The 11941-nt window shown below is 42.5% G+C and overlaps 1 protein-coding gene across 6 annotated transcripts in view; it reads right to left on the bottom strand.

The window, feature by feature from the left end:
• The window catches only part of RALGPS1 (Ral GEF with PH domain and SH3 binding motif 1), a 217256-nt gene that overhangs the window by 128733 nt on the left and 76582 nt on the right, over positions 1 to 11941 (bottom strand). For all 6 annotated transcript variants that reach the window (XR_009455975.1, XR_009455976.1, XM_059715770.1 and 3 more), the window contains one exon: positions 7506 to 7632. Coding sequence is in view for 4 of the 6 variants with exons in the window: in XM_059715770.1 (XP_059571753.1) it covers positions 7506 to 7632 (127 nt within the window). In the remaining 2 variants the exon portion in view is untranslated. The remainder of the gene's footprint in view (positions 1 to 7505; positions 7633 to 11941) is intronic.

Genomic DNA, 11941 nt, shown 5'->3' with positions numbered 1-11941 from the left:
GACTTTCTGCTATAACGTGGGAGCTCATCAGTTAAGAATGACTGAAGAGGATAAAGACCTGATGATCAGAGGATGACTGAGCCATCAGTCTGGTGCAGCTGTGAAAGAGGCAAATGCAACCTTAGGGTATATCAGACAAGGTATTTTCAGTAGAGATAGGAAAGCATTAATGCAATTGTACAAGACACTGTACCTGGAATATTCTGTACATTTCTGGTCACTCATGTTTGAGAAAGATAAATTTAACTGGAGAAGCTGCAGAGAAATGCCTTAGGACAATCAGGAGAATGAAGACCCTATCAGATAGTGGAGGCTAGAAGCGGTTGGCATTTTTTAGCTTTGCAAAACAGTGGTTGGTAGGAGTAATAACTGCTTGGTTTGAATACCGGGGAGGAGTATAAACCAGAGAGGCAGAACTATTTAAGCCAAAGGACAAGCAACAAAGGAGCCTCTTCCAGCCAGCCACTGCAAAAGTTTCTTCACTTCAGAGAAACTTTCTTTAATAAACCATAGTTTTGTCTTCAGTGGTGTAACTAGGGAGGGGTGACCAGGGTAAGCCCCTGGGTGCCAGACTGGGGGCGTGCCTGGACGAAAACAACTGCTGCCAGCAGCCACACAACCACGATCAGGCTGGCAGTATGGCAGCACCCGGAAGACACCGCTGCCCCTGCGCCGCCAGCATCCAGCCATGCTGCTAGGCCGCTGCTTGTTCTGCTTCGGTCGAGTTCTCTTAAACCGAAGCAAACGAGAGGCAAGTTCTCCAAGTTGGTCAGAACATTTGTCTGACTTCATCCGGCGAGGTGGCTCTATCAGATAAAACGGGTGTACTTACACCAGCCACTTAATCACAACAGGAATACAAGAGTTATGATACAATACACTATAGACATTTTAAAAAGAAAAGGAGAGTCATTAGGTATAAAACCTACTGAAAATAAAGAAACTGTTAAGATGCTGTGTATGCCAAAAATACACCTGGGTCAAGGAACCTATTCACAAACTAGACTTGCAACTTGGTTAGGGAACAACCACGTTGCAATTTAAGTGCATCTGAACAGTATTTCAAACCTAGGCTAGACAGGCCCAGATGAAGCCCTGTTTTGTACAAGCTGAAGCAGCTGCACGGAGCATAATGCACATTATATGTTTACAGAACACGTTTACCAGCTATGGTAAGATTCAAAAGTTGGCATATCAAAAGAATAACTCATGCCAGGAGTAAATACTGTATTTACCCGAATCCCAGATGACTTCAGATTCAAGATGACCACCCAATAATTAGATTCTACACATGGAAAATTATAAATTTGTATATTTTCTAATAAACGTATAATTTTCCATCTATAGGATTTAATCTAAAATTCGTCCCCTCCATTGCTGCCACAGGGAAAGCAGCAGCAGTAGGGCAGGCGGTTAGGGGGTCTTGCAGGAACAGAGATGAATGTATTTATAACGCTTTCGCCTTGGAAGCCCTATATTCAATTTCACTAGATAAAACTTTAAATCCAAATCCAAGTCAGCGGAGCCATATGCGGAATGCATTTGCACGTACATTTAAATCAAGACTTCCCCTCGCAGACTATTGTTTGGAGTGAAAATCTCATGGTAAATAACCCTAAAGCTCATTTCAAACAAGTGCAGTGCATAACGGGTACCAGAGCCGAAACACAAATGACTGATGTCTGAATTGTTGCTTAAAGATAAGTAAAACATGCTAATGCTTAGAGTCGAGGTCAGTTCTCCCCATTCAGGCACTGCTCCCACTTCAGGATCAACCCCCCCAGGCCCTTCTCGATAATACTGCCACCAAGCCAATTTTAATTCTGCATTTGTGCATCCAAGTTCTCCTCCCTCTCAAATGATGCACCTTCCACGTGTCCCTTGCTGAGCTGTATGTTGTTGCCCAGTGGCCAGCTCTCCAATCTACCCAGATCCTTTTGCAGTCTACTCTCAACGCCGAAGTATTTGTAACCATTCCTAGAACTGTGTGTGGCAACTGCAGACTTGACCAGGAAGCTCTCTATTCCTGCATCCAAGGCATTGAAGAAACTAAACATCACCAAGCTTAGAAGAGGCCTCTGTGGGACCTCACCTGAACCCCCCTGCCATTCTGATGTTGATCCATTCAGTTGCTCTCTGCCTGTATTTTTCAAGCCAAGTATGTATCCACTTAACAGTAATTCTATCTATCCCACATTTCTCCAGTTTTCTTATAAGACTGTCATGTGGCACCAATACAAAGGACTTTTCTTAATTCTGCAGTAACATTATGCTTGTTGCCAACAACTATTTAAATGAACAGTTAATAAACAGAGATGACATTAAAACATCACAAGAAACAATGATGAAGAGGCTCATCTTTTTCCTGGACACAAAATAAAATCCACCAGACTGAATTTAACAAAATACTTTTTGTGTTTTAGATGCCACTTACCAATAAAAAAGATGCCCCAAGGGACAGGCAAGAACTGATGTATAAAGTCAGTTCACATACATGGGGAAAACACAAAATCATACCATCTTTTACAAAACAGGATAGGACATGCCTGCACCAATGCATTCTCAGCAGGCTAGGAGCTGCCTGGATGAATCCTGCATACTGTGCGCTGAGAAAAGGCGATTCCTCCTTTATCAAATCAAATTCCTTGAGAAAGAAATCCTTCGCTCACGAAAACACTATTGCCAAAAGGTCCTTTCATGACACTTATCTGTCATCACTCAAGGCCTTCACTACTGCTCCCATTGTTATACCTCCAGAAGAAGGGAGATGTGTTTGCACTTTATCTGCAAGTGGAACGTGCGATATACAGCAAACAGATCAGCACACTCGCACCTTTGTCCTTCTAAGATACACAGCGCGAAAAGACCACCTGCAGCGAACGCAGGAAAATCCAGTGGCCAACCACAGTACCCATACATTTTCAAACAAGACTGTTGCTATTTTGCAGACCAACCTGTGGCTAAATGCTTCCAGCACTCCAGACCACAGTCCTGCTGATCTCAAGCTTTCTGTAAGTTGGAAGACCTTTCTAAAAAGGGAAAAAAACCTCTGCTGTAAAGCTTTGAAAATAGTAGTTTGAGGCATGGAGGAGAATGTACCCATTTAACATCATAGCCTGTTAAATCTTGCATAAACTATGCTTTTTAAAACTTGAAGCAGAGGTTTTTCTTTCTAATAGTGTACATCCACACCCAGTTATATTAAAATGAGTTATGGTTGAGAGTATTCATCACTAATTTAGGGTAAACAGCATTGCTGGCATGTTGTAATTATCCCCAAGCCAATCATTATAAAATCAAAAAAATTAACAGCTAAGGTAACATTCAAAAGAAATGCAAAGTAACAGCAGCATAATAACCCTAACTCTCCATTACCCTATGACAACGGAAAAGGAATCCAGCGTGCTTTAAAAACAAAAACCAAAACTTCATCTAATTGCAAACACAACGGAACAAAGAACCACAAGACTGCAACTAGTTTATTATTTGGGAAGTGTTATTAAGGAGGTCCCCTCCGCCCCATCAATACCACTAGGGGCAAAAATAAAGTCCTGATATAAGTACTAAAGTTCTTAATTATACAAGTACTCTACTGTTTTACACCCAAGAGCCACGGTAGCTCTTTTTGCTGCTGAACTGCAGAAATGCCTAAATACCTCTGAGATTCTGGGCCTTAGGTCCCAAATGGGGCTTTGATGTTTCACCTGAAGTTTCACAGGGATTTAGCACACGGACTTAATGCACAGTGAATGCCTGCCTGTAAGATGCCACCAAACTGGTTGTGAGATGGAAAGACAACAACCAAGCGAGCAAAGCTCATACTCTGCTGAACAGGAACTGCTGCTGGTGCTGAAATACACGTTTCTCTGAGATTAGAGACACGTTCATAACAAGGATTTCACCTTCAAAGGAGAAACAAACAGTATGTGAAGGATCACTTCAAAAACAAACACAAGAGGGGAAATGAATAACCAAACCAATCTGATTAAATAACATCGTATCATTAAGATTGGGCTTCAAACCAAAAGAAATCTGAAATTGAAATTAAATAATCTTTTCCGTCTCATATACTGAGGGATGGATACAGATTTATAAAGCTGATGAGGGTAACTGTCAGGCAAAAGGAGATACATGTGTTAAAAGAAACGCATTCCTGCAAATTTGCATGTCCAACCATTATATACATTAACTCCCTTAGGTAAGTAAATACAGTGAAACATTCTCAGTAACTGCCCTTTGCCTCATCATCTGAATCCAGACCTCACCTGAAGTTGGTTCCTTACTGAAAGCTCCCTTTAGTTTCCAAAACAGGTTATCCAGGATCAACTTACTTGGTTAAATGAGCAAACGGCCCAGCCTTAGCAACGGCGTGTTGCTTCGCTGTTATTGTTTTGTGGAGACAGGTAACACGTCCTGCCTGTAAGTCACAGCTTGGTAAGGATCTGACCCTGATGGGTACATACCTCTTGGATTTAAAACAACACTGCTACAGACCATTACTTAGGAGTAGTCCTTTAACAAGTCACTTAAAGTAAACACAGCACCCTGCATCCTGGACACAAGCCAAAGTACATACAGTAAATCCACAGAGCAACAGTGAACAACAACGAAACCGAGATACTGGAAACCTGCGGCACACAGTAAAACTCAGCAGATTAGAGGCTTATGCAGATACACAGTGCTGCCTATCTTGTAGGGGATTCCCTCCATATTTCAAAGATATACAGGCCCATGCAAGACTAAGCCATGACTTTATCTGGGGTTCTTGTAGTCTACAAATCCCTGTTTGTTTACACAGGGTAAGAAGTGGCACCAGGCAGGATCGGCACCTTCCTGGGAACCCAAAATGGTATTCCCCAAGAATCATCACCACGAACAGACTATGTTAGGAGTCCTTTGCTGGGTATCCCACAGTTATGGTGGTAGGTGCTTCCCAGTGTCCGCTGGCAGTAGGTTCTATCTTTTTGGCCTACGCAGTTATAATTGCCCGTTATTAGTAAGATACCTGTGTAGGTAGTAACGGCCAACAAGAGCCGGTGCCACAGCGACTCATTGGCACATGCTAGTAAAGGTTTGTTAGAACCGAAGAGCAAAATTCTGCCACTGTCTGGTTTGCAAAGAGCACGTTCCAACTCGCGGCGGCTGGGACAGACCAGTCCCTACTCCTGCTCCTCCTGCTTGTGGGGCTGATGCACACTTTCCTGTGACCTAGCAAACCAGCTCTCCTGGACTTTCAGATATTGCCCCAACTGCTGCCCACCCTCCATGGAGGAGGAAGATGAAGCCTGACTAGATCGGGAGCAAGGAAGAAGAAAAAACTGGCTCCAGGCAGTTTGGGAGAGGAACAGGGGAAGGCAGAGCATGCTGGGGAACAGATTCAGGAGCACACACTGTTCAGGAGCCTGTTACTGAACCTCGGACTTCTAAGTCACAATATTCCTTTAAGTCCAGCAAATAGTTGCACAAGAATCAGGGATGGGCAGTGAATGAGGCTATTGCTCGCATGAGCCAGCTTCACGTAGTACAGAAGCTGGAAGGTGAAAACCAGAAAGGATGCTCTCACACTTAAGGAATTTGAATAGTTCTTCAGAGAAGAGTTTTATCTCAGTCTCTGCCTGACGAGTCCTAAGCAATGCTGGTCACAGTTAAAGCAGACTTGCAGGCACGCATCCAGCAAATACCTGTTCCTCTTTCCTAGGGACCCATCTTGGGACACCCAGCGTTAGCTTTACAGAAGTGCTGAACACGTGGGAGATGCCTGGACTTGTGCATCAGAAAGTACTGTAGAAACATTAAGTACTCTGAACAATCAAGTGGCCTCGAGTTTGCCACCCAAAATTGGTAGCCCCTTGACAATATGGCTTTAATACCTTTGTTCCCCATCTGTAAAACAGAACGAATACCACCTCTTCATTTCAACACACACTGAAGTTAAATTATATGAAAATGAGAAACAACTCCCTATATTCACCGTGCAGAGTCTGCATATTTTGCGGTAAACAAGACATAGGGCTACACACTGATTGATGAGGGGGATAAAGGAATATTAAATAGTTATGCATTGATGGAAAGCTACTTATTTTACACAAGGAATGGAACAGGGTTCTACAGAAGAAACAGCATACACTTATGTAATTAAAGACTGAATCAGAAAGCATGTGCAGCGAATTGTACTAAATTTGCTTTGGCCACCTTGGCTTTGGCATGTTCTTATTTTTGACAGCTTAATTTTACAACCATCACGTACTCAGGATGTCACTTCTGTCTGTAGTCAGGTATGCAGGCCATGCTACCTAATACTCAGCACAGTCCCAGTGCAAGAGCAGATGAATTTGTTACTTTTGCTTCTGTAAGCAAATTTTCTATTGCCACTAAGCATTTACTTATATAAAGGCATGGGATCTATAACAAATATTGTTAAATTCAGTGAAACTCTAGTCCCATTTAAGTCAAAGGCAGAACTCCCAGCTAAATTCAGCCATGCCAAGATTTTATCCTGAACGCTAATCCTTAAAGCAGAAAGAAACAAGACAAAAGACAACCACCTTACAAAACCCACGCTAAACTTTCAGGTGAAGGTCTGTACCTGTACCAATAACCTATGGACCCCTCTTTCTTGCTCTTTCTGGTTTCCATTCACACCTCTATGCTGCCACATCTTCATTTACATTGTAAAATCCTTTGCGCGAGAAACATGCCTGTTTTTGTCTCTGAAGATAATTTAGGCATTAGAAAATAAATACCCAACCCAGAAACAAGTATGCCACTCTTAGCACTTCTGGCAAATAACATGGTTAAGTACTTTACTTTTAGATTACATTTAACAAAAATCCACCTTTAAGAAAAGCTCTCCAGTATATGCATTGTCTTGCCAAGCAGGAATCTGGAACCTGCAGCACCTGAGGAACCAGCATAATTCAGGTACACCCAGGGACGGTACATTAGAGAGCGTGCTGTACAAAAAGTTCTAGGAAAATAGTGATAAAGAGCAGTTATGACAATGGGGAGCCCTGCAGGAAAAAAATTCCCTTGAGATTGTGTCTAATCTCCATTTTACTCACTGAAAAGTAGTCTAACTCCATTCAGCAAAAATTTGGGGGATAAAATTGAAAAAATATTCTAAAATACTTGCTCCAGCAAGTAAAAGGACAAAAAGGTATTCAGTGTCTCTCTAATCAACCCACTTTTATTTAAACCATTCCTGAAACTCAATCCTCTTGAAAATTATAAAGAGCTCCAATCCACAGTAAATAGTGATGCAATTATGTTTTCAGATTTAACGAGAAGACAGCAGTTCTCCAAGTACACAGTCATTTTAGACAGTATTACTGCCTAAAATACTCCCCTAGATTTAATTTTCCTGAACATCAAACTAAATGAACCACATGTTCAATATGTGGTTTGCTTCAGGTACACACAGTAACACTTGCCAGTCAGGAACAGCAAATACTTCTTTGAAAATAAATATATTTCTACGTACACCGGGAGCCAGTTTTCACACTTACCTAAATAGGGAATAGTAGGGACCATCTTTAAGCTTCTGATGTATTCCCGTGTCCTCTTATAATTATCTTCCTTAGACAGTAAGTAGTCCAACTTCTCAAAGGTGGCCTTGTCTTTGCGATTCAGAAGCTACAGAGAAGAGATGAAGCAGACTTATTAAAATGTTGAACAGATGAGACTGTGCAAAGATAAACAGCAAATATTAGCTGGAGAGACTGCCACAGAGTACAGAAACCCATAGCACAAATATTAAAAAAACCCAAACAAGTGTTTGAGAATTTGTTACTGTTGACATAAAACACAGTTTTAGCCTTAACTTTGAAGCTGAGTACAGATCCTTAGCACTATTTCTATGTACTTTGTGAGGGGCCTGTTGTATTATGACAGTAACTTGAAGATAACACCATCTCTGTCCATTAAAAGAAATATGTACAATGTTACTCTGCTATTAATATCCTTTGATAGTTTAACATAAAGTATTATATACTTGTTCAGTTTGAAAATTAACCCAACACTGAAAAAGCTCTATATAAATGCAAGTCACACCACTGCAGCAGCTCCTTTTTAAAACAAAGGTGTGCCTACACATCTTAATAGGCTTGCTAAAACCCTGGAAGAAAATGCCTTGAAAAAGCATTATGATATTTACATTTTGGTTAACATTACTGAACCGTTGCTACATAGCCCTGCAAAGACACACAGCGAAAAGCAAATGATCCTGAGGTAGCAGAAGACAGGTTTATAGATTATAAACATCCTATAGCTTTTCCAAGTTGGTTTTATATACCGAGGGAATGCTTTTGAATCGGAACGAAAAAGCCGGCTGGACACCGTGTGAAGCAAGGACTGTGACGCTGCCGACTGTTCAGCTTTGGGTCCTTACCCTCGCACTCCCTGACACCAGAGAGCTGCACGGTGTACTCCGGACAACTCTCACCCAGTATTCCTACTTGTGAACTTAACAAAGAACTTGCAGTCTCCTTTCTTACAAAATCGGGAGACTGGCTTCGGTGCCCAAGGGTCTCGTCTTGCAATGGACAGTGCACAAGTGGATTCCCTCCCTTGGGCAGAGCCCCGGTCGAGTCAGAGGAGCTGCCGTGGGCGGCAGTCGGCCTGCACGTTGTCAATCGGAGGAGCGAGACCAACACAATTTAAACATGTTACGCTTGACTAATGAGAAACAATAAAACAAGCCCCAGCTGGCAGTGATGTAACTCAAGGGGTGCCAGGAAGAACACTGAACAGAACACAAATATTTCTCCCCTCCAAAAAGGCTGTTTTCCTCTTCAAAAGGCTTTCACCCAGCAAGGACATCGCACGTTTGAAAGAGCCACCCGGATACCACGTGAAGAACTGCTGCAGCACAGAAGAAAAACACCCACAAATCGCACACCGCTGGTTATGACCTATCACCCATCCCTTGAACCTGTACGGAAAATCCTCAAAAAATTGCAACCCATATTAGGAAAGGACCCTATTCTTAAAAAGATCTTCCCAGAGCCACCCATCCTAGCCTTCAGACAAGCACCGAACCTCGCTAACCTCATCACCGGAAGCAAACTTCCTCAGCCCCAGAACACACCAAAAGGATCCAGACCGTGCCAGGACAAGAGATGCAAAACCTGCCCCCACATCTCCACCACCCCCACTATTACTACACCCCACAACAGAGCCATCGGCATCCCTGGATCTTACAGCTGCACCTCCAGGAATGTAGTATACCTCATCCAATGCACCAAATGCCCTGATGGAAGAGATGCAGGAGAGACCAGACAACAACTGCGCACCAGCATGAACGCACACCGGACATCCGTCAAAGACAGAAACACCCAATTACCGGTGGGGGCACATTTCTCACGGGAGGGCCACTCTCTCTCCAATCTCTCAGTCCTGATCCTCAAGGGAACTTTACACAACACTTCCCAGAGACGAGCCTATGAGCTCCATTTCATCAACCTGCTGGATACTAGAGATCAGGGACTAAACACAGACACTGGATTTATGATGCAGGGGTTTAGGTTGTAGCCGTGTTGGTCTAAGGATATAGGCAGACAAGGTTCCTTGGATTTATGACACATTACAGTCTGCCTGGCACCTGGCTCCCCAGCCCAGCCCAGCCCAGCCCCTGGCTTCTTCACTTTTCACCCCATCCAGGAAGAGCACACACCGACTGCTGACACTTCCTTAGCCTGACGAAGGGTTTTTGAACCTGAAAGCTTGCTTAATAACTATTCTCCAGCCATTTAGGTTGGTCTAATAAAAGATATCAAATTCACCCAAGGAACCTTGTCTGCCTGTTTTCCTCTTCGCGCTTTGAATATTCATAAAGCTCTCATTATTTTTTACGCAGGGCCCTGATCCTACGTTGTGACTCATTCAAGAGGCTTGCTGCATCTCCAGGGAGCTGCACAGACTCTAGGGCTCCACACAGACATACGGCTGCCCACATGGATCAAGGCCTAATTCAATCCAGTGCAAAGTTTCATTTCCAAGCTGGCAAACTTCAGTAGTGCAAAAATACACTGGTACTACAAAACTTTACTAGCCCTTTGGCTGAAATTAATTACAATAAAGTCATTTCTTACAAGATGTTTCTGATTTTAAAAAAAGCAGGATTAGAACAAAAATTGTTTTGCTTTTAACAAATGTCTGGAAACAGGATTTTTATTCCAGTTATATGATTTTTCACCCCACCTCCCCAGCAGTAGCAAATCACAGAGTATGAAGACACCAGTTTTTTAAAGGATTGGAAACAATGGATTCTCTCAGGAAAAGAGGAATTATTTTCTTTTTCTTTAGTGGAATTCTAAGCATTTGGCATTCAAAATTAAAATCAGGGTTATTCACATCTCTCATTTGTTGTTTTTCTAAAAGGCACCGTGGACTCTATCCACGGATACTCTGAAAACAAGTGCTAGCAAGCGAGGACTTCAGATGGATCTGTACTGCACACTGAGAAACTTCTTTGGTTGTAGCCTTGCAATCAGTTATGCATGCGTCCAGTTTTCTGTTTGAAAAATCATCCCATTATTTTAGTTCCCATTTTTGTACCCTTCCAGGACAGATTTCTAAAAGGCTTAATTTTAACACATCACACCATAAGGACAGTGCCCGTAAAAAATAATAATAATCAGTGAATAATTGAACACAACTAATGAGTAGGTAAAAGGCAAGTGCAGATTCACTGGCAAGGAACCAGCGAATGTCAGCTCATTCTGACCATTTGCCCTGAATATTAGCAAGCATTTCATTTTCTCAAAAATACCGACTCAATCCTTAGTTTCTGCCATGACATGAGAACGGACACAGGGCAGAATAACCCACCCAAAACCCTCTCTCATCCAGTCTCTTTCTGTTCACAATGTGCAACTTTAACCTGAACACACACTGCATGACATGGCGTGCAAAGGAGTGTGCAAACAAAAGCTACAGAAGGTAGCTTGGTAGTAAGGAGAACCCACCAAAATGAGTTTCAGACCCGGCCTGAAGCTGGCATATTTCTGACAGGCACAGGGAGCCATCTAAATGTGCCTGTTACCCTACCACTTACTTTGGCCAAAAAGACACATTTTGACAGAAAGAGTCCTCAAAACACACCCAACTCCCTCACTGTCACCCCAGGAAAGGCAGATGATGAATATCATGGGGACAACATCAAAATGGGACTGCAACCTTATTGCTGCCATTCGCCCCCAGGGCAGCACGTCTGAAAGCTACAGTCAAGCATAAATGTAATATCTGAACCTAGAAAATTTTCACTGAAGGAAACTGAACTTCGTTTAGGAGTGCACACTGTTCACCTGTAAAACAAAAGGCATTATTGGTCCTTGAATATTATCCTTTGATTTGAGGAAAGGTCCCACAGAACATTTCAAAAAAACAACGCGTGGGCAGTTCACAGTATTTGCAAAGCTTTACTGGGCACTGCACCACACAGATTAAGAGCAAAGCTCTTAAAATAATTAGTTATGCCATTCTTAATCTTACTAATTTAGTTTTATTTCAAGGTCCCATGGGCGGGGTATCTAAAATGGACACACATGGAGCATAGCTCAGACACTTCAGGCAAGTCGGACTTGGGGGTAAAAACGTTCAAAATACTTCTTGGCTCAAGACAGACGAGGTTCTGTGGGTAAATGCGATATCTTTTATTAGACCAACTAAATAAATTCTTGGCTCAATGCACTCAGGCGTTTTTATTTAAAGAATTACAAACTCTGATCTGTGAAATCCTTTCCTCTTGTCTATTGACTTGATTGCATCTCTCCCCTCTCAGATCCCTCCATCTGCTACGGGATCAGATTTAAAAACAGGCCATTTCCTTTAAACCCGTCTATAAATTTGATCCTCCTGACTTGTTTCACATGGCTTTTGTTCCCCTGGGCGCTGCCAACACCCCATACTTTCCCACCCACCGATGTCAATGAACTTCTCCAGG

The sequence above is a fragment of the Alligator mississippiensis genome, chromosome 12 (genome assembly GCF_030867095.1).
Source record: "Alligator mississippiensis isolate rAllMis1 chromosome 12, rAllMis1, whole genome shotgun sequence".
Classification (NCBI taxonomy): Eukaryota; Metazoa; Chordata; order Crocodylia; family Alligatoridae; genus Alligator; species Alligator mississippiensis.
The sequence above is the reverse complement of the archived record's forward strand: the minus strand, read 5'-3'. Positions and strand labels throughout refer to the sequence as shown.